The following is a 27,449-nucleotide window of genomic DNA, read 5'->3' as shown; positions in this document are numbered from 1 at the left end:
ACACACAAACCCTTAAGAGTAACTTCTGGTTCTTATTAGATCAAATCAAGTCTTTTCTGTCTATCACTTAGCAATTTTATTTACTTTGGTACACTATTTGTATGAATACATACAAATAGAATATATTCATTTTTCCATATTCTCCAACAGGACCCCTTGACTAGAGAAATCTCTTTGCTATCATTATAAAACTTTCTGACCATTTCTACCCTTTGTTTTCCCCATATGTTCCTGGTATTTTCCTGTTTTTCCTCCCCAACTTGTAGTGATTAATTCCTTCAAAGCAGCTAAAATGTTTCTTTTCTTCAGATATTCCATTTATGTTCCTCCTCATTTTAACCTAATGGTTTGTTATGATCTGCATTTAGTTTTTCATATTTTTTCTACTCTGTAGTTATTTATATTAGTTTAACAATTCTTCATAGTTTCCTGTTTATTTCATCCTGCGTGTAATCTTGACCATGTTATGTGCTTGGAAGAATTCTGGTGAAAAAAAATGAACTAATGTGTTTATTCATTATTTTCTTACTTTGAAGGATAAATAAACCATTTAGATATATATTTTTTTCTATTTAAATTTTCAAGTCCTATAAATGAAGTAAATGAATTCATATATTAACTCTCTTATCTTATATATTAACTACCTTATATTTTCTAATGTCTAAAGCTTTCTTAGACATAATTTTGTTTATTTTATGTGATAATTTTATGTATGAACATGGAATGTGTCATTCTGAAATTTTGAATTGAAGCTTGCCCTTCACCATGACAAATACTTTGACAATTGGCACTATTTTAAAATGTGTTAGTAATTAATTCCTTTCATTCTTGAGTAAATGCAATATTGTTATTAGTATGAAAAGACAGATAAAGTTTTGAGAGCTTTCAAATTGGTATAAGGATAGTGATTATGAAATAATCTGTTACTAAATTGCTTTAAAGGGAGATGCCTCAAAGATGATTTCAATAAAGCAAAATGTATATTTAAGTGGTAGAGTCACCTTTCCATTCTTCAATGGTGTGCTCTCTTTCATCCAATTGTTTGTCATAAATCTGAGGTGGAGGCTGCAGAATAAAAACAAACAATAAACTTTGTGTGATAACTCAAATATAACCAAACTCTTCCAGCATGTGGGACTCCCTTGCTATTCATTGATTTGGGGGATGATCACATAAATTATGGGTAATTGCAGTAGTGCAGAAGTTAAAATTTCCCCGCAGACTTATGAAGGGTTCATTTATATGCTGATATATATTATTGACCAAATACATGCTTATATTTACTGCAGCAGAATTCAAACGGAGAGCTCAGTTCCCAAACCTGATTCAGAACCCAAGTCTAAGCAACTAACAGCTAGTCTTTAAAAAGCAAAGAAGATATTTGCTTACAAAGACTCAGAAGCTATTTCCCCTATTTACTTCCTCGATAACAGAACCCTACCAAAACTATTCCCCATTAATAAGGTTTTGTTCCACTTTTGGACCCTCCTGAAGAAGAGTCTTTGACTCCTCTCAACAGACCACAATACGAGTTCTTAGTATAAAGACAGATTTAAATATAATCTACCTTTTTTTGGTGAAGCATCATAAAATACCAATATTTTATATTTAAATGATATTTTCCCCCCTCAGACTGAAGACTCTGCCAGTTGTCTACTGAAGTGGATCACCATAAACCCCTGAAGGCTACTTGGGAGACATGGAATCACAAGGCCTTCAGTCTGACTTAGGGAGTCAGCATTCCTCTGCTATAAAGAGTTCAGAGATGGAAAAGTAGAGATTTTTCACCAATCCAGGTGCCTTCCAGGAAGGAGAGTCTCAGATAGATTCCCTGACGAAGAGGAATAGATCTCCTGATAGAGGAGATCTATCATGATGACCTAAGGTAGGTCTACTTAAGACCAAGTGACAGGGAAAGAAAAAAATAATCTCTTGGAAAATACATCATCATAAAGTAGATAGAGAAGGGGCTGAGGAGCTCCACTGGCTGGCAATGGATTGAATGAAAGAAAAGCCGCCAATTTCTGGTGCCACAAGACAGGGCACCCTACAGTTCATCCTGTCTTACACTCCAAAAGCAAAAATTGTTGTAAGAAACTAAAAGAATTACTCAGTAGAGGGACTCAGGCCTCTGAGGACATGCATCCCTCAGAAACAACTATCATAGGAAGACTTAGGACAAGACGTTCAGAGATAGCTCCTGCCTTCGGTTGGAGGTTGTTGGCCATCAGCAGCACCTTACTACTAAAGTAGCCCTTCTTTACTACATTTAGAACCTCTGATAACCTGAATCAGGGCAAACATATTCATTCTAGCTCTGATGTGCTGGGCAGCCTCACATATTACGGAGGTAATTGGGTATGAAAACAGAAAACTTTTCCCAGTTGGGTTGGGGCAACTTAGGACAACACTGAATTTTTTGAGAAATAACTACTGATGCGGCCAGACACATTCCTTTAACACCTGGAATTGCTGCTGAGGCAAAAGGCTTTAAACCAGCTACTGTGATTCATATGTGGCTGGCTGAGTAGTCTTTACTGAAAGAACTAAGCAAAATGAGACCCCTCCCTATCACATGACGCTAGTGAGAACACAGAAACACTGACTACATAAAGGGGAGGGGACTGGAGATGAGACACTGCCTTTCGGACCTGACTAAGGCAGAAGCTTCTAATCCAAACTATAAAGGATTCCCAAATTAAAGGAATATTATGATGTAATGAGTAAATCAATTTAAAAAACGTGGGTTTTGTTTTTGTTGTTGTTGTTTGTTTTGTTTTGTTTTAATCTGTGAAACTGTCATCTAAGTAGGCTAATGCAAAGCCAAATTCTGGTTACGTAAAGACACTTTGCCAAGGGCATGTTTCCTGCTTTGCCTTCTTGAACATGTGTATTGTCGTGTGGAGGTCCCCTGCCAGACACAGCATGCATAAGCTCTCAGATGTCCCCAGAGCTCTATGCCTTGTTGGTGCCTCTTTCTTATTCTAACTATAGACTCAGCTCGGGATCCTATGTGGTTTACTTCTCCATGGGGTGGATTTTTCCATTCAAGTTTCAAAATTGAACATGGCTCAGAGTACAGTTTCTGCCAAAGTGCATAAATGCCATTTTCTCTGCAACAAAACTATTTTGAGAGAGGCTTTCCTTGGATCTTCATCTTACAGCTGTTGGTAATGGATAAGCATGAAGTCATAGAATCTAGCCACAAACAAACTACAGAGAAAAAGTACTGAGCCCAAGAATTTTCCTTTCAAAAAACCAATAGGGCTGTAAGACATACTTGCTTTATAGGTTGCCTGCAAGAGCTACATATTCAGAGTTCTGTTTTGTTTTATTTTGTTTTAAGGAAGGGATGTAATCACCTGCAGTGGAAGGGTACATTCACATAAAGATGCCTCCACATAATAACATAAAAGAGGAATCGACCAATAATTTAAAGAAAGTAATGTCCCATTCAAACATACATATATATGTGCTTGGACAGCGATCATTAGATGCAATTGCCCATAATACTTCCTTCTAAAGAGAAGCTGGTGTTCTGTTGCTTGGTGGTTCCCTCCCCCCTTTCCTTATTAAACAGGAAGGATTCTCTTTGCCCAAGTAACAATCTAAATAAAAAAGAAATGAGGAGTGGGGATAAGGGAAGTGCTCCAGAGAATATTTAAGGAGAATTTAGTAGATTAGAATAATTTGAGATGTGAGAAAATTAAGGATAAAATGAAATTAAGGATAATATATGGAATGTTATTAGAGCTTGTGACTTGCATGGGTTTTTTTTTTAAAGATTTTATTTATTTATTTGACAGACAGAGATGACAAACAGGCAGAGAAGCAGGCAGAAAGAGAGGGGGGAAGCAGGGTCCCTGCTGAGCAGAGAGCCCGATGTGGGGCTTGATCTCAGGACCCTGAGATCATGACCTAAGCTGAAGGCAGAGGCTTGCCATGAATTCCAATGGATTACATAAACAATAACTTAATATAGATGTGTTTTATATTGATGTTATTACATACACATGCACAAATCATTTCAGTTAAATGAGATAACACATGAACAGATATATAATCACTATGAGTTATTAGGATCAACATATTCATTTATTACATTCATTCATTCAGTTAAGGGCTTGGAACCTAATGTGTGCCAGACTATATTAGACCATATTAGAAATTGAAATTTCAAGACTGAATAATATGGCTGTTGACCTCAAGAAGGTCACAATTTAGTGGGGTAAGACTTATATAAAACAGAAAATTAATACACAATATGATAAAAAAATATGCGAATATATATGGGAATAGAGCAGAGAAATCCTAACAAAATGCCAGGAAAACCTTTTGCTTCTTGAAGTAGATTACATCTATACTAGTTCATGAGCAAAGGATGTGTGAGATGTTGTCAAAAAGAAAGGAGAAGAAGAAAAAGATGACTCCAGGCCAAGGGCACAGTACCTAGAAAACTTAGCAGTGGTGGTAGTAAAGGCACGTTCCTTTCTACAGGTACACACACATGCAGCGAGAACTAGAATCAATTCTACGATAGCAACATATAACATATGTGGTCAGAAGTGCCAAGAGATAAGAGCTGTGCCTGAGAAGAAGATGGGTCAGACCAAGGCTATGTCAAGGATGCTCTTGGATACCACAATACGGAGCAAAGACTTCTTCCTGAAGGGGAGGAGAAGTCACTGAAGAATTTAAGAGAATGGCATGAACAAATCTATGGCTGGACTGAAGAAAGACACCACAGAAACCAAAGAGAAGGGTTAGAGACCTAATGCATGATCTAAAAGATAAAAGGTCTGACCAGGGAAGGGAAGGTAAAGATGGACAGAAAGTACAGATTTAAGAATAATTAATAAATGATAACAAACCAAATTAGTAGAATTTTATTTTTTATCTAATGTGGACACCATTAGATAAAGAAGAATGATTCCCATATTTCTAAGTCGAGTAACTGGACAATGATGGTGTTTATGGAGCCATCTAAAGAAACAGAGAACGTGAAAAGGAAAGTGAGATTGGTAGAGAGGTAAGCCAAGTGCTATGTGGGCAGAGATGTTTATTTAAGAATTAAATAGATGATCTGAGATCACAGGAATGCTGTTGGCTAGAGATATATAGATTTGAGACTTTCAGCAAGAGGTATTTGTTGAAATCATGACAGTGATCTATGGGTGACTGAGGTCACCCATAGAGTGAATGCAGGTAGGAAGAGTAAAGGTCCAAAATGGACCCCTGTGACACGAAGGTTTAAAGGGTGACTAGAGGAAGGGAAGCAAACTAAGATGGAGAAGGAGGATGAGAAGCAGAAGAAGGAGAAGAAAGGAAACAAGGAACATTTAAAGAAATACATGGATAATGAAAACATTGCGATGCTATAGCAGTCAAGTGATCAGAGAGTTTCAGAAAGAGGAAGTGATTCTCTATTTCTTGTAAATGAAACAAATGAAGATCTTGGCTTTTAAGGCACCAGAAGGGCATAATACAAAGCATGATTTTGAACCCCATAAAGGTTTTCAAACCTCAAAACTGTCACCACACCCAGAAAGATCCAGACAGATCCTTGATGGAAGACTTCAGTATCAGATAGCACCTAGAAAAAGTGGAACAATATAAAAGAAATGTCCTCAAAACCAATATGGATATTGTATATAAATTTTCAAAAAAGGAACTGCAGAACACATTGTCTCTCTCTCACACACACACACACGCACGCACGCACTCACATGCACACAAAGACAGTTATAATGCTCTCAAATCTGCTTTCCCAACTATCTTTGAGAGTTTAATAAACCAAGAACACTGTTCTCTATCTAATTAGGGGAAGAAGTCACTTTTTTTTCTCTGAGAAGATGCTATGTGCTAGGCTTTTTATATATGCCCTTTTAAATAATTGTTAGATCAGAAAACAAAGATTCAAAAGAATTCCTTTAAAAATATCTTGAAGTCATATCACTAATTGACAATGGAATTTTTAAATTAAATCCAATTTAAAGAACAGTTCAGAACAAATGGTAATAGAGATTAACTTAAAATAAGGGATAATGCATCTATATTTAAAGTAATCATGTTCCTAAAACAAGAAATAGAAACACAAGCCAATAGGGTGACAGCATGTCTCAGTTCGTGCTTGTTGTCTTTATAGTTACTAACAGATCTCAGGCCCTTCACTGTCACAAGTGTTTGGAGAATAATTATGTGAGCACCCCTCGTAGCAATGTTATGACATGGCTTATTGATGATCACAGGTATACAGTAATTAGAGGATGCAATAAGTAACAAAATTGTAACATTTTCTATTACTGGATTCTCAACAATGGCAGCTGTACACCCTTTCTTGCTCTAAGACATCATGTCAGCATTTTCCTTTCTTTTTCTTCATTTTTAAAAATGTAAAACTTATTTATAAAGTATGGCTTTTTCCAGAAAGCATGTAAAAGAGTACAGTTCTACACAATAAAATTGGGATTGAGCAATATGGATTCTGTTGGCATTCTTTCAAGCTCTTGCCTTCAGGCATGATTTCTTGCTGAAGAGATCTCTTTCATCAGTATTATTCAAATTCCTAATTGATTCCCCCAAGGTACAACTTGCTCTCTTGTGACTTCATTTTATGTCATATATTTAAGTAATACTTAATTAAGTAAAATGTGTAAATTTATTCTTTCCTTAGTCTTCAAAATAACCCTGTCTTCAACAGCATCACAGAATGTTAGTGATGGAAGAGAGTTTAGAGACTATCAACTGCCACCCTTATGCAAATTGCAAATGAGAATATAAAAACAGCCCAGGTGATTTGTCCATAGTCATAAAGTTAATTGGTGGCAGAGTTAGGAATAAAATGCTTTATCTCTTACGGGAAAAGATGGGATGGGGGAATTCTTCTGGGTTGCAGAAATGTTAAGTTGAATAATTCAACACTTAACAAAAAGATTTTCATTAGTGACAAATTTGAGCCTGCCACTCTGACTTCTGTTCCAATTTTCTGTCAGTCTACACAAGTAGCTATATCAAATATCTGTATCAAATATCAATAGCTATGGCAAATATCATCAAGCAGTCAACACTTGCATCCTGATTGTTTTAGTCAAAATATCTTGGCAACATCAAGACCTCTATACATGTGAATCTCAAAAGAGATGAGAACCAGATATGAGAAATCTAAGTCATGCAATGTTGTCTTTTCTATCCATTTTTGAGCTCTGATTTAACATCGTTTCTGTATCAGTCATGTTCGGAACCATATGACAATCATCGCGTTAGTGTTTGTTTTCTGCATCTTTTGTTCTAATTAGGCATACAATATGGTTTTGTTCCACTTTTTCTGTGTTCTGCTGTCTTGTTGAAAATGCCTCATTTGAAGGCTTTAAATAGCATTTTCTTTCAGTGTGTTCATTCTCTATTAATTCGGCAGCTGGATCAAGAACATGATATTATTTCCTATGGAAATTTGCTTTGTCTTTTCATATTGACTTTTGCAGCTTGAGGAATGTGAAAAGATGCACGATTCATTGTAATGCTTCAACCAAGAAGGGTAGATTTTGGTATAAAATTAAATCAGAAAATCCATTTAAAGAAATGTGCAAAATTTTATATTTCCTTGAATCTATACATATAGAATAACTTTTCCAAATGTATTTTAAATTGTTGATGAATAGAAATTCTTAATATTTTAACCTCCTGAGTGGAAAATAAATATTTAGATGGAGTAATTTTTATGTTGCACTAAATATGTACCTTTTTACAACTTTTTGACCAATGACACTGTTTAGTATATTCTATTTTTTTAAAGCTTTATATCCCTGTAGCACCAAGAACAGTTCATTATCCACAGCAAAGCTCAATATTTGCTTAACAGCAATCTTACCAACAATTTTCCAAATTAATAGAAGTATAACAGCAATATGCACAATTATCAAAATAGCTGACTAAAAATTACATTGATTCTCTATGTAACCTTACTATGCAGTAACAAATGACTTGGTTCCCAATTACCAAAAATTTCAGTACCTTCTAAAAGTAGACAAATGATCATTTGCAATGCACTATTGATTGGTTTTTTAAAACTTTCTCAGGCAAGTTTTAGGAACTATGTGCTCTTGAATGGAAATTAAACAATCCAATACTAAGAACGAAGTAAATGCCCTTTAAAAGTCTGATGACTTGAGAGTACTCCACAGTGGGGGATAAAAGGCTAATAAAATCTGTCTCTGAACACTAATGTGATTAATTTTCCTTTCCTAAGTTGCCTTACATTTGGTCCCTAAGCATTTGGTCCCTGAGAAGAAGGGCTCCCAGGGGTATCCTGTAAGAGCAGAAAGGAAGACAGGTAGGCAGGCATGAATGGCATAGCAGAGTGACCTTAACAAGAACTACTCAGGTACAGAAGTCAGTCTGTGCTGTGTCAGAGTAAGTGTGAGGTAAGAAAGAAGACTTGTGAGATGGAATCACTCCTTTAAGAAGTGTTTTGCGGGAGGTGGTAAAGAACTGATAAGGTCTGACAATTCGGTTATAAGGGGGCTGAACAATGAGTATAAGATGACTCCCATGGATCTGGTTCAGTCATCTGGGTGGAAAGTAGTGCCATGGATTGAAAGGTGTGATGAGGGGGAAGAGAAGGTGGTAGTTTTGTGTTAATGGTGGATACAACCATCTAAAAATTTGACATGTTATTTTGAGATGCCATTTTTAATGACTGTGGTATTAGAGCTGTAGATCCGGAATGCAGAATGGCTTTATGGGAAAATGCCTAGATTTGAGAGTCATTTGTGGTAATTAAAATTAAGGCTGTGGTCAAAGATAAGATTCCCAGGGTAAAAGGAAATTAGGTCTGTAGGAGACCTAGGAGACCTACAGGAGACCTCCTGGGATTCACAATTCTAAGAGAAGAAAAGACAACTCAAACAGCAATGGAGACCAGAGAACAAGAGTGGTGTCACCACAGAAGGCAAGGGGTAAACATGTCAGGAAGGATAATGTTGTTGACTTATTCAAATAGCAAAGATGTATGATAGTTTTCTTTGGAGCTGGCACGTAGGGAGCCACTGGTGACTTAGAGAAGACAGTTTCAAGGCTTGGGAAGAGAACTACAGTAATTGTGAGTAAACAAAGTCTAATTTCTTACAGAAACTTGGCAATAAAGGAAGTTACTTCCATTGCTAATGGTACCTTCCACTTATAAAGGTGTAGTAAAAAAGAATTGCCTTTGTTCTTTAAAATGAAGGCAGGTAATTATACAATTATACAATTGTATAATTATTAGTGGAAACTGACAAATGAACAGAGAGAGAAGAGATCCACATGCAGAAAAGAAAAACCATACACAAAAATGTACTGTATCCCGAGTTTTTCTGGACTTTGTGTACCCAGATCTTTCATAGCATGATCACTGTAGCCTCCCCGAGGTCTTCATTCTGGTACCAGTCATATTTTCATATATTATCTTATTTAGTCCTTATAACAACCCTCCTTTTCTAGGCATACAGCTAAAGCACGAAGAGATTAAAGAGGCAGTGTTTAAACCCACATCCATATGAATACAAAACCCATGTTCTTCACAACCAACTATAGCTTATAATATAGTTCCTGCTAATCCAACCCGTGGAAATAAATATACTTAAAAGTTTTATTAGTTAACAAAGTCACCAAGAACAGTAAGAGAAAGAGTGAATAATGCTCTCTCCAGCTGGAGAAACCCTCAAAATGCTATTAATTAATATTACAGACAAAAATTTCCAAAACCACTCCATCACGGTGTCAGTATGTGCACTGTATTGTGATGCTGCCACCTTGTGGATGGAAAAGAAGCAAATACTAAGTAAAAGGCGCTATTTGCTTTTTTTAAAATTTATTTTTTATTATGTTCAGTTAGCCACTGTATAGTACCTCATTAGTTTTTGATGTAGCGTTCAATGATTCATTAGTTACATATAACACCCAGTGCTCATCACAGCATGTCTCCTTCTCAATACCCATCACCCTGTTACCCCCTCCCCCACCCCCTCCTCTGAAACCCTCAGATTGTTTGTTGTGCTCTCACCCACGAGTTCTCAACTATGGTTGCACACTGAAGCCATCTCTGACCTTTTAAAATGCTGATGCCTGAACTGCACCCCCAGAGATTTTAATTTAATTGGTCTGGAATGAGATCTAGGCATCCATGTAGTTGAAAGCTCCCCAGGTAATTCTCATGTGCAACCAAGACCAGACCTCTATTCTAACTATTTATATAGTATTCAAAGCAAGTTTTGTCATTTGCTTAAGTATGTTTCATTTGTATAGATGCAAGAGAAAATACGACAGAGAAACTGTGTGATTTTCTCTCTGTCTTCAATGATATTTCTTAGTAGAATAAAACGATTTGTGGACAGAAAACATTATATGCTTTGGTTTTAAAGAAGAGGGATAGAGAGATTTATGTGTTGTAATTAAAGTGAACATGAGATTCATATCTCATAATTAAATTTAGTCTTTGGCCAAAGTGACCAAGAAGAATCTCTGAGCCTCTTGAATTTCAAGCCACAGATTTCTTGATAGGAACAATGAAAAGAGTAAGGGATTCAGAGCACCGTTGACTTTGACACTAGTAAGATGAGTGACCTTGGGCAAGTCATTTCATTTGCTATCACTCTTAATTATCTGGGAAGAGTTTCATAAACTGCTTTATTCAGGAGGAAGAAATTCCGAATATATAACAAATATCCTTCCAGGTAATTTGGCAAATTTCTTTTGAGGACTTCTATGTGCAAAGCACTGTATTATAATTTGTTATACACAAAAAGCACTAAAGTTGTCTGGAGACGTCACACACTAAGTAACCAGAGGAACCTTTGAAAGTTAACAATGTAAATTTTAATTATAATGTGAACTAAGTATAATTAGAAAAGTTTAATTAAATGATGCTCTAGTGGCTTACAAGAAAGTTAAATTTAGATTTCTCTATTTTTCATTCTGTTCTGTAGCTTTCTCAGATGTTAGGTTGCAAATTTATTAGCTTTATGCCATCAAAAAATTTAATCATGTCTTGAAAATGGAAATTCTTTTTACAATTCCCTGGAAATTAAATTTTTCAATGGTTCTTTAATCAAAAAGGCTGAGTGATTGCACTACTAATCACCCAGTGTCCAACTCATAAATCCTTCTTTTTCATTCATTCAAGTATTTATTAACCAACTACTACATGCTATAATTCATTCTTGAATTCTACCACCCTAAACCCCAAATCTAAGCATTGACAATTCATGTTGGTTTTAGCATCTGAACACCTCTTTAATCTTTTACCTACATCCACCCTCAGGCTACCATCAATTCTAACCTATGTTACTACAGGTTTATGCGCCCCCCGCCCATCTTCCTTTTTTCTACTCCAGTCTCATTTTGCAGACAGACAGGCTCAAATCTCATAATGCTATTTGTCTGCTTGCTGGTTTTGAATGACTTTCTTTCATGCTCAGGAGAGAGTACATGCTCACAACATTTAGTCACTCCTTCCTTGCCTTGTTCCTGCCCAGCGGGCCAAATCACTTCTCACTTTTCTTCATGGAGTCACCCCCAAATGTTTGCAGTTCTCCCAAACCTCTTCTAACCCTGGGATTTTTCATAGCCCTTTTGTCTGCCTGTCTTTTTTTACTTGGATATTTCTTGCCTTACCCTTCATGGTTCTATTTAGATATTAGTCCTTCCAGGAGCCTTCTCTAACCCACACTGCTAAGTTGAACTTTTTTCTACGTGCATCAGTTAACTTAAAGTTTGGACAACTTATCACTCAACATTTACTCATTTTACTTATCACTAGACTGGGGGCAAAGTCTTCAGGACAAGAATTCTATCTTTGTTTTTCAGAGTCTAACACTGTACAAAGTACATAATAGGCATTCGATGATGCTTATTTGATAACATTTGACCAAAGATTTGAATGAAGTAATGGAGAAAACCATATAGATATCTGGAGGAAAAATAGTCAAGGCAGAAGAAACTGCAATGCAAAGACCCTGATGCGGGAGCTTCCTTGGCATGGTTAATGAACAGCAAGGAGGCAGGACACTGGAGCAGAGTGGAAAGGCAGGAGTACAGAAAATGAAACCAGAAAGTAGTTGTGGGGAGGGGTGCCTGGATGACTTCATCAGTGAAGTGCCCAACTCTTGGTTTCCACTCAGGTTAAGACCTTGCTGTCATGGAATCACAATACAAAACACCTTTCTTACTGTGGGTTATGATAACTACATCTGGAACAACACTGAATTCCAGCCTTGTAAGCCATTGCAATTACTTTGAATTTTGTTATAAATAGGATGAGAAGCCAATGGGGAGTATTAGTAGAGTAATTATGTAAACTGTTTCAAATTTTGAAAGGAAATCCTAGCCGTTTGGAAAACAGACTACTAGGGACACAAGAGGACTGGAAGACAAGTTGAGGACTATGACATAGTCTAGGGCAGAGATGATGTTTGTGTAGACCAACAGATGAGGAGTGGTCCAAGTCAGGAAATATTTAGAAGGTAAGTTCAGTAAGATTGATTGAGGATAATCATCATTTTCTTGAGACTTAAATAAGTTTGGGTATGAGATAGGGTTTTATAAACACTAGAAAAGTGGCCAGTACAGTATAGTTGAATTAAACTCAAATTAAACGTATTGATCATACAATATGTGCCAGCCATTGCTCTCATCACTATTTTTTGCACTGAATTTCTGCTCCCAAGGTCATTTAGACTAGTGGAGTTGGGAGAGACAGACCTAAATGTGGATCATTTCAGCATAATGTGTGATATGATAATGGCACATGAAAGGTTATAAAGGTTATAAAGGAAAAATATGTTAACTTAAGATTTCGAGAAGCAGGGGCGCCTGGGTGGCTCAGTGGGTTAAAGCCTCTGCCTTCGGCTCAGGTCATGATCCCAGGGTCCTGGGATGGAGTCCCGCATCGGGCTCTCTGCTCAGCAGCGAGCCTGCTTCTCCCCTCTCACTCTGCCTGCCTCTCAGCCTACTTGTGATCTCTCTCTGTCAAATAAATAAATAAAATCTTAAAAAAAAAAAAAAGCTTATGATAATGCTGACTTTAAAAAAAAAGATTTCGAGAAGCAAAAGTTTATTTTTATACATACTTTTTTAAAAAAAGACTTCATTTATTTATTTGACAGAGAAAGAGAGAGAACAAACAGAGGGAGTGGTAGACAGAGGGAGAGGGAAAAGTAGGCTTCCCGCAGAGCAGGGAGCTAGATGCCAGCCTCAATCCTAGGACCTGGGGATCATGACCTGACCTGAAGGGTCATGTTTAACAGATGTTTAACAGATGAGTTCACTCAGGTGCCCCAAGAAACAAAAGTCTTTATTGTAAAGCTTTCCACAAGCAAAGGCTACATTAGCTCAGTGATATGTTATAAGGCAAAAATGAGCTTTAAGGGCACCTGGGTGGCTCAGTGGGTTAAGCCTCTGCCTTCCGCTCGGGTCATGATCCCAGGGTCCTGGGATCGAGCCCCGCATCGGGCTCTCTGCTCAGCAGGGAGCCTGCTTCCCCCTCTCTCTCTGCCTGGCTCTCTGCCTACTTGTGATCTCTCTCTCTCTCTGTCAAATAAGTAAATTAAATCTTTAAAAAAAAAATTTAAAAAATGAGCTTTAAGAAGCTAGAAAAACATTCTGGGTGAAAAATCAATACACTGTATACAAATATTTCTACGTTAGCCTATAATTAAGGCCACAAGTCATTTGTACCTCTGCCCTATAGTCACAAAACAGAAGCAAATGAACAGGGGGGAAAATCTTTAGCATTTCTATATTAGTAACAGGACTCAGTAACAATCCACCCTAGGGACATTAACCAGAGAAAACCATACTCCTCAAGTTAGCATAAACAAGCAGTCCTAAGATGCAAATCCACAGTGAATATAGATATATAATTACAGAATTAGAAATTATATTAAGAAAAATGGGTTTCTTATCCTTTACTCTTATTATAGAAATACTATTGTATTTTAACTTAAATTGTAATATTTTTTCAATTGCAAAGTACTTTTATTAATTTAAAAATATATAATTTTTATATAATTTTTTTCTTCCCCTGCATTGGTTTCTCTGAAAAATCTTGGACATGACATAAAGATTCAGGATTAATAAAATTTTTCAATGAAGTATAAAGAGTTATACTAACCTAATAAGTACTGTCTCTTCTCTCTATATGGATTCAGTATGTCTGGCACATTATATAAGAAAACAGTCATGTATCCCTTTTTTACACAAAGTGGTTATCAAAAAAGTGGCAAATATTTTAAATTCATTTCTATCCTATATGTTTTCAGTACGTACATTATTAAAAGACCTTGTATATGATGAAAAATAGAGCTTTTTAAAAGATATTGTGACATAATGAAATGAGCACTGGCTTGGAACCTTGGTTTTTAGCTTTGTGACTGTGTAAAAGTCACTCTAAAATTCTGTAAAATAGGAATAACGGTATCCAGAGGTAGTGGTAGTGCTTCTTTTCACTGGGGTAATGCAGACTAGAAACATGGGTGGGGAGGTTAAAAAAAAATAGTCAATATAAATTGATTAAAAACACTTCATTAATTCAATAAATTATTCCAAAAACATACAGTGTGCTAAGAACTTCATGTAGTGACTTAGATGATCCCAGTGGATGAGACAAAAAAGCAGCTATCCTCAAGCTGCTCCTAAAGCAATAATATCGAAGGTTTGTGTGATGAGGACAAAGTGTTCTGAAGTAGGCGGTGACTGGGTAGGAAACAGAATGATCTGAGGGTGAGGAATTATTTCCAGTTAATTATCTGACCACAAGAATTTGATATACCCCACACATCCCATAAAAAATCATTATCTTAGTGAGTGCTGATGAACTGATGGCCCTAATGAATTGACGACTGTTTCTCAGGTATGTTGTGGGAGACAAAATATTGAGAATCGCTCAAGTTTCTTCTTTACAAATGCGATCATAGAGGACTATGTACTAACGTAAGGTACATTACATTTTCCCTATCTTTCTATTTAATTAATACATTTCACATAGTGGATTTTTTTTTTTCAAACAGAACATGTCTTTTCAGCCAGTGATGAAATTGTCTAAAAACAAATTTTTTTTCCAATTTATTTATTTTCAGAAAAACAGTATTCATTATTTTTTCACCACACCCAGTGCTCCATGCAAGCTGTGCCCTCTATAATACCCACCACCTGGTACCCCAACCTCCCACCCCCCCACCACTTCAAACCCCTCCGATTGTTTTTCAGAGTCCATAGTCTCTCATGGTTCATCTCCCCTTCCAATTTACCCAAAAGCACATACCCTCCCCAATGTCCATAACCCTACCCCCCTTCTCCCAACCCCCCTCCCCCCAGCAACCCACAGTTTGTTTCGTGAGATTAATTTAAAAAGAAAATAATTCTGAGATTTTTATCAATAAGATAGAAATGAATGACATTTTTATTTCCCTTATGTCATATAGGTTTAAACTGTTATATTTTAACTATTTCAATCACAACTGTAGGCTAAAAAGTCCTTCTTTGGTAACACTGAGTGGTTTCAAAGTTTACCGACCACTTTCACATAATATACCTTATCTCTTAAAACATTGTTGGTTGGGACATTTAATAGGTAAAGGTTAGTTGCAACAATTATACCACCAAAAACATCTCTGAATTTGTTGTTTTTTCTTTATCCCCACTGCCATTTAGCATTCATTTTACTATCATCATTTTTTTAAAGAGTTTATTTATTTATTTTTGAGAGAACAAGAGAGAGAGAATGCAGGGGGTGGGGTGGGGTACAGAGGGAGAGGAAGAGAGAGAGAATCCCAAGCAAACTCCCTGCTGAGCGCAGAGTCCGAGGTGGGACTCAATCCCAGGACCCGAGATTATGACTGAGCTGAAACCAGGAGTAAGCCACCCAACCAACAGAGCCACCCAGGTGCCCTCCCCACCCCACCCCCAGCCCCATCATCTCTTCTCTTAACCACTTCACTAGCTTCCTAACTGGTCTTTCACTAATATTCATCAACCCACCAGTGAGAAAGAATGGTCTATCCAAAGCACACATCTCTGAATGATATTCCTCCAGTCACTCCCCCTACCTTTGGGTGGGAATGACTTCACCGTGCTTCCTGACCTTGTCTCTGCTTCCATTTCTCACAGCTCTCATCCCTGATCACAGTGCATTTTCACAGTTCCTCAGATGGACTACAGGAAAGTCTTTCTTCTCTTCTGGCATTTGAAAAGGCCACTTTTTTTAACCACAAGGAAGGTCGTACTCTTCTACCTGCCTCTCATTTGGTTAACTCTTACCCATCTTCTGGTCCTATTTAAGAATTTTGTCCTCCTGAAAGCCTCCTTTGTCTGCTAAAAGACAGGTAATACATCATTCCTTTAGCTTCTATAGCATCTTTTCATAGGATTTACCAGCGTGGTTATAATTTCTCACTTATCTATCAATCCTACCATGCTATAAGCTACTAAATAAGAGGAACTAGGTCCTTTTTATTAGTATAATTAATGAGTCTTCAATGGCCATGTGTCATTTTGTGACAACGTGGATGGAACTAGAGGGTATCATGCTTAGCGAAATAAGTCAATCAGAGAAAGACAACTATCATATGATCTCCCTGATATGAGGAAGTGGAGATGTAACATGGGGGGTTAAGAGGGTAGGAGAAGAATAAATGAAACAAGATGGGATTGGGAGGGAGACAAACTATAAGTGACTCATAATCTCACAAAACAAATTGAGGGTTGCTGGGGGGAGGGGGTTTGGGAGAAGGGGGTGGGGTTATGGACATTGGGGAGGGAATGTGCTATGGTAAGTGCTGTGAAGTGTGTAAACCTGGCGATTCACAGACCTGTACCCCTGGGGATAAAAATATATTATATGTTTATAAAAAAAAAATAAAATAAATAAACAAGTAAAAATTTTTAAAAAAATTTAGGGAATAAATGAAGTGAACTTGTCCAAGGTAAAGTGAAGTCTTGAGTCTGGGTCTTCTCATTGTAAACCCTGAGTGGTCTCTATTGTGCTCTATTATCTTCCTGTATGATCTTGGTCTCCACATTTTGTAGCTCTTTGTTCTCTCCCATTGTCAACATTCTAGTTGTTGCTTGAAGAAGCTACATTATATGCTACAATATTATAAATAAACTGAGTGCAAGCCAAATTTTTTGTTTAGATGGATGCTAAGCCTTCTATTTGTGGTTGAGCTTAAGAAATCTTCTGTGAGTGTATGTGTAAGAATTATGGCCAATAATAAACTTCTTTGTGATGAAACAGGAGTCACAAAGGAATGGAGCAAGAACCATGAACAAGCCTGCTTCAGAATAAGTGGGGATGCATTGCCCTACTATGAAAATAGCTTTCTGGGGCATACTTCATGAAGCAGTCACCAAAAGTGTTTTCTGATGAACTCAGTCCAAAATAACAAACATCTTAAGAAATTTTCAGAAAAAGTGACTGAGGCATATAGCATTTTGTCCCTCACTACTTTTAAAGGAACCTGAAAGGAGCTCAGTTTTCAAAAAACACATAAAGATGAGAATCAGATTCTCCCTGGAATTAGAAGCTGGAGGGAATTTCTTTTGGTTATGAATTAAAAACATTTTTCAAAATAATAAGTTTCATTCCTTCACAAGATGTCGTAGGCCAATATTCGACAAATGACCCTGTTATTCTCCTATTAAACCTTCACCAAGTTATGGAAGTGGTTTTCATCATTCTTATGACTATCTTGCCATTAGAAAGGGACATAATAATTTTATTAGATCACATACTCTGTGCAAGACCATAAACTTTTAATAGACTTATAAAAAGGGAGTGTAACCTTTTCAATATTCTGTCTCATCGTTGGCTGAATCCATTTTACTCTCTCCTCACATATAATGGATGCCCTAGGGCCTAAGCAATGGTTCTACACTTGGTAAGAAAAGGTTCAGATCCAGTCTTTTCCCTGAATCTGAAGGTTACCATGATTTAGCACTCAAGAATGCTTCCTGCCCACCCTTTTCCTGCACATGCCACTCCCCAAACTTCCAGTCCATAGACTTTTAGTTATAGTACAGTTCTAAATGGCATGCTGACTTCATCTCTGCAGTTTTCATTTGGGGCTTAAAAAAGTCAAGAGAAACATTCTACAGAATTAATAAGTGCTTTCACATGACTGCACATATATTTTCAGCATCATTAAGGATCATACTTGCTAATTATTTCCCCCCCTCCCCAGAATGTGAAACTTCTCAATTTACCTCTTAACCTTGATAGTATAAACAACTCTAAGCATGAATTCTGATGCAAGATTGTTGACTGATTTAACTCTATGATCCCCCTGCATAATGAAGAAGTTATGCCATTTTATGGACTTTCCTGTTCACTTGTTTTACTTTTATGTTGCAATGCACAACAGAAACATCTTCTTGGAAAAAAAGAAGCAAACAAAAATCTCTGGAACAAACAGAGCAGAGAAATACGGAGAGTGCAAAGGAAGTACATCCTTCATGAGGAGAAACAAAGTAGAAGCAGGATAAGAGAAAAGTCAGACTTGCCATTCTCATGAAATCTGCTGACCGACCGCTCGCCGTGGAACAACGCCACCACAAAGCTGTAAACAAACTTGCCAAATGAACTCTTGAAAGCTTCATAGCACAAGAGAGGGGCTACCTACTTGAAAATAGACACTAGCTGCTAATTTCTATTTCTTGAAAAAAAAAAGGACATTTTAAATTTACCTAGGGCCATAGGAAACTTCTTCATATTGTCAATAAAATTTAAAAGTCATAATAATTGATTAAGAGTCACTTATGGTTTGTCTCCCTCATGTGCTTTTGGGTAAATTGGAAGGGGAGGTGAACCATGAGAGACTATGGACTCTGAAAAACAATCTGAGGGGTTTGAAGTGGCGGGGGGGTGGGAGGTTGGGGTACCAGGTGGTGGGTATTATAGAGGGCACAGCTTGCATGGAGCACTGGGTGTGGTGAAAAAATAATGAATACTGTTTTTCTGAAAATAAATAAATTGGAAAAAAAAAGTCATAATAATTGAAAACTGAAATCATAGTGCTTTATATTGATCTGTCACTTCCCCCTACATACCTTCCTAAAAAAAGTTGGATATTTACAGATGAAAGATCTTTTCTTACAAATAAGAATTATCTCAAGGAAATAAGCTGAGATTTTCTAAGCAGTGCCTTAATTCTTTTAGTTATGCCTGTAATGGATAGTCAACTCTAACAGTAAATTACCCATATTTTGTATCCCCCTCATTCAGACTTTTCTGTGGTAGACAGATGCTTTTTAAAATACTAGAGTTAAATTCAGAGGTAATATCTCTAAAAATGTCATAATGCTTATGAACTACCCTGGGCATACTCTAGGAAGATGTACACATGTAATTACAGACATAAAATTTCAAGACTTTTTTCACAAGCTCTAAAAAACCTATCCAAGGAATCTCTAGTGGTAAATGAATCTTAGAATAAGAAAGCTACTAAGCTAGATTGTGAGGCCAGGGAAAGGTTCATCATGCAAACCTCCTTGAATCTTGTAGAGACACAGAAAAAACAACATTTTTGGGCTGCCTGGGTGGTTCAGTGGCTTGAGCCTCTGCCTTCAGCTCAGGTCATGATCTCAGGGTCCTGGTATGAGTCCCACATCGGGCTGTCTGCTGGGCAGGGAGCCTGCTTCCTCCTCCTCTCTCTCTCTCTCTCTCTCTGCTTGCCTCTCTGCCTACTTGTGATCTCTCTCTGTCAAATAAATAAAATCTTAAAAAAAAAAAAAAGAAAAGAAAAGACAACATTTTAAGTAGCAAACCAGAGCAGATTTAGAAACTTAAACAGGGCTATCCACTTAATAAGCATTACTACTAGGAATAGAAATGAAGTGATCTTGAAATCACAAGGTTTCTATGTAATAATTAACATATGGGCCTTGCAGAAAACATTACCACTTCTGCAGTATTCATTTCTTTATCAATAAAGGCTGTATATTAAACACACTCCTAATGATAAGAGGATGGGTTGGAGTGCCTTAGGGCTGCCCATGGATTTAAATATGCAGTAGTTTAGAAGGGATTCTTCTATGAAACACAAAAAATTGTGGTGAAGAAACAGTCTAATTTGATTATTTTAGCAACACTGCAGGTGAACAAATAAGGCAGGAATGCAAATTACCAAATAGGTTATGCATCTTAGAGATTAGCCATTTTTATGACCTCTACAAGGCAAAGCTGCTGAATAGAGATCCTCTCTTCTGACCTACTCCTACTCTACTCTTTCCCTCCTCTTTGTATTCTTGTTCTTACTGTAAAAAACTGGTAAGTTTTCATTAATAGAACACTTCACAATTCCAACATTGACTTCTTTGCTTATCTTTTAAGAAGCAGATCTAGGGGCGCCTGGGTGGCTCAGTGGGTTAAAGCCGCTGCCTTCAGCTCAGGTCATGATCTCAGGGTCCTGGAATCGAGCTCCACATCGGGCTCTCTGCTCAGCAGGGAGCCTGCTTCCTCCTCTCTCTCTGCCTGCCTCTCTGCCTACTTGTGATCTCTCTGTCAAATAAATAAAATATTAAAAAAAAAGAAGCTGATCTGAAAGAGGAGTGCATTATATATCTTTTTCTCCCACAGTTTATGGATTATACTACTTTGTGACACTCTTAGACAGATGCCATAATTGAATAATCTCTTCTTTCCAGAATGAAAATATTAAGAAAATACAGGGGGCGCCTGGGTGGCTAGTGGGTTAAGCATCTGCCTTCTGCTCAGGTCCTGATCCCAGGGTCCTGGGATCGAACCCCACATTGGGCTCCCTGCTTAGCGGGGAGCCTGCTTCTCCCTCTCCTCCCTGCCTGTGCTCTCTCTCACTATCTCTGTCTGTTTGTCTCTCTCAAATAAATAAATAAATAAATAAAATCTTAAAAAAAAAAAAGAAAAGAAAATGCATACACCCTCATAAGTGCCTACTCCCTTGAGTTAAGTACATGGATCTCACAATACCTAAGAGATCAACTAGGAGAGAAGAAAAAAAATTATAGATTTGGAAGAACTTGACAGAACATTTGACTCAGCCTCTCAAAGAACACCAGACGTGGAATATCCTGGAAAAATAATTTCTGCTTCCCCCCCCCACCTTTCAAGAAGAATTCTCCTTCAGTGTATATTCAAGAGAGTAATAATACTATTTACTGTCTAAAGGGCTCAATGCAATATGTGAAAAAAAAAAACCTGAGCATAGGCTCTACCAGTCAACAAACAGGTATCTCCTGAGAATGAATTATTCCACAACTCCAGGTCTGACACTCAAGAATCCTATATATTCAGTGGATTTTGAGTATCCCAATGATTTGAAATCAAGGAGAATGTTTTGTTCAGTAGAACAGTTTGCTAAAATTAGAGACAAATAAATCAGTGTCTGAGTGAATTACTTATTTTTCTTATAAGTCATGTAGAGAGGGGGGCCACTAAGAACATGTGGCTAAATCAATGTACAACAAACATTTTGACAAGCTCCCACCAACATAATACATGGCATCAAAACAATTCCAGTGTGATTCAAAAGATATCTTCACTGTAACAGCTGAGGCACTGGGCATGTGAAATGCAATGCAAGTTATATTTTCTCTGGAAGGCAATTAGTAAATTGCTCACATTTTACTGCTGAAAGAATACATCAGCATGAACAGATGGAAATTTAGAATTCTGCAAATGGCAGATATTAGAAATTAGAGACATTGATTTAACTTTCACCAAGCAAATGAGAATCACAAAATATGAATTGCTCTTTCTAAAATTAAACACAAAATTAGAGTGCATCAAATTCACATTCATTGTTGCTCGTTTCTTCCTACTTATTTCTAAATTTATAGACATTCCAAGTACAACTAACCTACTCAGAGTTCAGCTCCCCACTAAAAGGGTCTTCCATGACAGATAGATTGCACTAAGCTATTTCTCAAATTAAGCATGCCAGGGTGTTGCCCTAGCTTTTTCACAGCATGTTGTATGCTATAATAATAAGAAATCATAAGACTCAAAGAGGTAGTCCTCGTGTCAGGACAGATGGAGAGAACAGCTGAGAGAGGGATTCAGCCAGTTTATTAAATCTGTGTGAGGGGGACAAATCAAATTTAAAAGAATTCATAGGAACATTTAGTCTGAGAAACAGAATTTAAATGTTTGCAGTTTTAGAAGGAGAGAAGAGAGTAATAGTATTTCACCTCACGGCATTACTCAGTAACCTCTTTCTCTTCCCAGCTCCTGACAATATAGGGTCACCGTGAATTGCATACAGATTACTGTATAGACCAGACTAGTGATGGGCACTAGGGAAATATTTAGAATGATTGCCAAATTTAAAACACCATAGTTAATTCTATATCATACTATGGAAATGAAATTGCTAACATTAAATATTTCAGGTGCCATTTTTAGTTGTTTTTTTTCCCTGCTCTAAAATGAGGTAAGTTGTTCTACTTGTAAAAAATATTTAAGAGAACTTACACATAATATTTGTTCAGTGTTTTTAAATTGCTAGAAACAATCTGAGAAGTCTTTTTGAAAGTAATTCTCAGGGCTCCAGGATAGCTCAGTCAGTTAAGCATCTGCCTTCAGCTCAGGTTGTGATTCCAGGGTCCTGAGATTGAGTCCTGTGTCGGGCTCCTTGCTCGGGGGGAGCCTGTTTCTCCCTTCTACTCCCCCTGCCCTCTCTTGTGTTCTCTCCCTATTTCCCAAATAAAAACAAACACACAAACAAACAAATAAATAAATAAAAAGAAAGAAAGCAATTCTCCTTATAAAAGCTCCATATAAGACTTCCTTGAGAAAATTCAATTCATGTGGTTTATCATATACAGATATGTCTGGTTATAAGTGCAAAAGAAAAAAGCTGTAAGTTTTCCAAGTTAATCTCAAGGAGAAAAAACATGATTGCAACGATCTAAAAAGGGGGGAGGGATTTATTTTTAATTTCTTTCTAAAAGTGGGTGTAGCTGTATAGTGTCAAGAAGCAAACTAGTAATAAGATCACTAATAAAATCCTCAGTCATACTCAGAGACATTAGCACCATTTATGTTTTTCTTTAATGCAAAGCAATGGAGGCAATGACTTTTAAATGTTAAGAGACACTGTCTTTTTATTTTAGTGAAATGTAATTTTTCATCCTCAAAAAAATTTTCAGATTGCTACAAAAAGTTTTTTGAAGTAACTCAAACGTTGCAGGTTATATTTGTTTAAATACTTAAAAGTTCTTTCCCACAATTTGAGAGCTACTATTAAATGTTTTATAATATACTTTATATCCAAAATGCTTCCTTCTCAAGCACTCCAAAGGCAAACAAAAATAACATCTATTAACTGTTTAAGCATGTGTCTGTATCCCATGGGGGAAATCAGGAAACAAAAACATCAGCTTCTGAATTTCAGACTGATGACTTCTTCAGAAGCTGTCTTCAGGACATGCCCTAACTTTTTGATATGCTTCAACATAGAAAAATGTCAGCTACAAAGAGGATAATCCCCTTTCCTCTCAATGGGAGTAACACAGCCTATGCAGAAAACTGTTTTCCTTTATAACTCATTTAAATCATCTCTTCTAGATACTTCACATTTAGCACAACAGTGTTAAACTCAACTGATTTAATAAAGAGATTATAAAATATTTAAAGCAAACACATATGCATTTTATTCAGTGGTTTATTGCCAAAAAGTGGACTACTACTGATGAACTGTTTGAACAGTAGATGCATCAAATTCATATTCATGGAAGCCTATATTTTTTCTTATTTCTAAATTTATATACACTCTGGGTCTAGCAGAATGCATTTAATGCATTTATAATTGAATATATTCATAAGCCTACCCTTACCACGTTGTTTTAGCAATTTGTGAACTAACAAGAATTTAGAAGAAGACGACTGGCTAAGCCACAGTTAATGAAGATAAAGATAATACAAACAATAAGTCATTCATAAAGTAGGTTTAAGGAAGTTAAGACATGATATTAGTTTTAACTATAAAAATATATTCAAGAGAATAAGAAGTAGAGAATGAGAATAATCCCCCAACATCATTCTCAACCAGTTGATTTTTGTCTGAAGGCTCCAGATAGTTAATACATCTTTAGATGAATCTTTAAATAATACTTTAAATAATAAATGAAGCCTTTCCAAAGCTTCGGATGCCAACTTCAGGATTCTTTGATTATTCAATAATAACCTATGCATTTCAATTAGTAAAACCTAGTCAGGGCATTGATTTATATTCAAAGCCAAATAGCTTTTTTTAAAACTATAGCTAAAGATAGATGAACATGATTTGTTGAGTATAATTCAAAGCAATTGATGTACATCTAGTTAAAGATTAGAAGATAGTCACTGCGATTTAGTTACAACTGGTTAACATTGACAGAGACAAGTTATTACAGATTCTTCTTACATTCAGAAAATTATACACGAAATAAGTTAAATAGTCAAATAAGATAGATGACCCATATTTGAGAGGATTATGTCCAGAGATGATAAGTTATAAGATTCCCAATCAGTAAAAATTCCCATTAATTGTTGACAGAATAAAAGCCCACCAACATCAATGAAAGCAGGAACTTGTTTTCATTTTTAAACTCACTGCTAAATTACCAGCACCTGTATGTCAGTGGGCTCCCACAGTTTGGGTTCAATGACATTTGTGGAATGAATGAATGAATATTAAAATGTTAACGAATAATCAAAGGGTGTATGAACAGCTCCATAGGAGCTGAATAAGAAAAGAGAAAAGGCTAAGAAGAAAAGAAAAGACAAAGAAGAAATAAGAGGTGGGTGAGAAGAAAGATAGAGGTCTTTTTTTTTTTTTCTTTTTGATGTATTTTACCTAGTGGGCAATAGCAGAGTAGAATTAAAACAACCTAAATGAAAGCAAATGGCTGAATCCCTCATTCTCCCTAAACACACATTGTCCAACATTGAGTTAACAAGGTTTAGTCTCCTCATCAACCAGATAACAACTGAAGAAGTGACACCAACATATAAAAGAAAGTATGCACATTCTATTAAAAATCCAATGAGAACTACTGTTATGCCAAGACTATCTGTTTGGCATAGTACTTGTGATTCTTTAGAAAGAAATCACAAGACATCTGAGAAAATAAAATAATTATTAAGGTTATTAGAGGTAATGTTTACTTCATTTTTACCTAGTGAGGCCCCTGAGCACCTCTTCCAATCTCCAAAGTTTTAAGTCAGTTTTACTTCAGTTTTACTTAGTCAGAAGTTTGGAGCAATGAATGAGGAAAGAATGGATAGGTGAGTGCCAGACCTAACCCTATTTGCCTACAAATACAGTCTTCACCCTTCCTTTTTCTGCTCTAAGTTTCAGAGGCAAGCTCTGCAGGCTACGTTTCCCAGGCTCACCTCGCAGCTGACTTAGGGCTGGTCTAGCTGACAGGAGGGAGACACTGCTAGGAGATGGGGGGAGTGGAGAAAAGCCAGGCTATTTCTCTCGACTCCCCTGCTGTATCTCCTCTGACTCTGTATGTCTAACTCCCACTAGAGAGCCATCACTATTGAGGCCTGGGCCCCAGTAAATCAGCTCCTCACTCTAGGACTGGTAGTAGCTTCCTACAATTGCTAATTCCAGGGTTGTTCCAAGAGTACTTGTTCTTGACTTTTGCATTCCAATCAGAAAATATTCTTAGCTTTGCCACTGCTTAAAATGCCCTTTGTTGTGGCATCTGTTTAGAATTCTGACATCAGGCCACATGTCTCTCCTGAACTGTTATCTGCCTTTCCTGTCTGATCTATCCACAAATCAGTATCAGCTCTCACCCTGAGTTGCTCAGACCAAGCTCTGGAATCTGCACTACTTTGACCACAGGCTTCTGATTTTCTTCTCAATGCTTTCTGACCCCATGTTCTTTCTTCATCATGGTTTCTGGTCCTGTGTTCCTATAGCTGCTCACAGTTGAAGAGTTGATACTCTAAATCTTGATATTTGCTGAACAGTAGGACAAAACCATTCTGTAAGGATCTTTAAGCTTTCATTTAAAATTTACCTTGAACAACAATAACAAAAAAGATTTTCCTTGAACATTTTCCAGATGTATGGAACATTAAAATTCATATATCTATTTGCAAATATTATATATGATAAGCAGTTGGTATTCAAAATATATAAAGAACTTCTACAACTCAACATCAAAAATAAAACAAAACAAAACAAATAATTCAATTTTTAAAAATGAGCATAGGACCCAAATAGACATTTTTCCAAAGAGGACATAAAGATGGCCAATAGACACATGAAATGATTCTCAATATCACTAATATATTAGAGAAATGCAAATCAAAACCACAATGAGATATCACCTCAACACCTCTCAGAATTGCTGAAAGGAACAACACAAGAAACAACAGGTGTTAGACCAGATATGGAGAAAGGAAAACCTTCATGTACTGTTGGTGGGAAATAAATTGGTGCAGCCAATGTGGAAAACATTATGGAGATTCTTCGAAGAATTAAAAATATAAATATTAAGGATGCCTGCGTGGCTCCGTTGGTTAAGTTTCCAGCTCTTGGTTTTAGCTCTGATCATGATTTCAGGGTTGTGAGACTGAGCTCTGGTCTAGCTAAGCAGGGAGTCTGCTTCCCCTATCCCTATCTCTCGCTCCTTCCCCTGCTCATATAAATAAATAAATATTCTTCAAATAAATAAACAAATAAATAAATCTTTAAACAAAATAGAAATATCATATGATTCAGTAATTCCTCTACTGGGTATTTGCCCAAAGAAAATGAAAACATTGATTTGAAAAGATATATGAGTCCTTATGTTTATAGCAATATTACACAATAGCCAAAATATGGAAGCAACCTAAATACCCACCAAAAGAGAAATGGACAAGGAACATGTGGCATGTAAATGCACACACATACACACATAGAGGAATATTACATAGCCATAAAAAAGGAATGAGAGATTGCCATTTGAGACACATGGATGGACCTAGCAGGTATTATGCTAAGTGAAGGAAGTCAGACAGAGAAAGAGAAATACCATGTGATCTCACTTATATGTGAAATCTATAAAAACAAATGAGTAAATAAACAAACAAAAAGCAGAAACAGACTAATAAATGAGAAAACAAATTGATAGTTGCCAGAAGGGAAAGGTTTGGGGGTTGGGCAAAATGAATGAAAGGAATGAGTAAGTCATAATGACAAAAGTGCAGCACAGGAACTATAATCAATGTTATTGTAATAGCAGATGGTAACAGGTGGTAGCTACGCTTGTAGTATAATGCATAGACTTGCAGAATCACTATGTTGCATACCTGAAACTAATGTAATACTGTGTGTCAACTATACTTCAATTAAAAAAAAAAAAGAAGTGGGACTTTAAAAAATAAATAAAAGAAAATTTGCATAACTATGTTACAAGTAGATTTTAAAAAATGCATATTTCCTGTATGGTTGATGATC

At 36.6% G+C, this 27,449-nt stretch overlaps 1 protein-coding gene across 8 annotated transcripts in view; it reads right to left on the bottom strand.

Moving 5' to 3' along the window:
• The window catches only part of MAPK10 (mitogen-activated protein kinase 10), a 346,291-nt gene that overhangs the window by 13,744 nt on the left and 305,098 nt on the right, over nucleotides 1-27,449 (bottom strand). For all 8 annotated transcript variants that reach the window (XM_044224602.1, XM_044224597.1, XM_044224596.1 and 5 more), the window contains one exon: nucleotides 1,002-1,065. In XM_044224602.1, coding sequence (XP_044080537.1) covers nucleotides 1,002-1,065 — 64 coding nt within the window. The remainder of the gene's footprint in view (nucleotides 1-1,001; nucleotides 1,066-27,449) is intronic.

Source organism: Neovison vison, chromosome 11 (genome assembly GCF_020171115.1).
Source record: "Neovison vison isolate M4711 chromosome 11, ASM_NN_V1, whole genome shotgun sequence".
NCBI lineage: Eukaryota > Metazoa > Chordata > Mammalia > Carnivora > Mustelidae > Neogale > Neogale vison.
The sequence above is the reverse complement of the archived record's forward strand: the minus strand, read 5'-3'. Positions and strand labels throughout refer to the sequence as shown.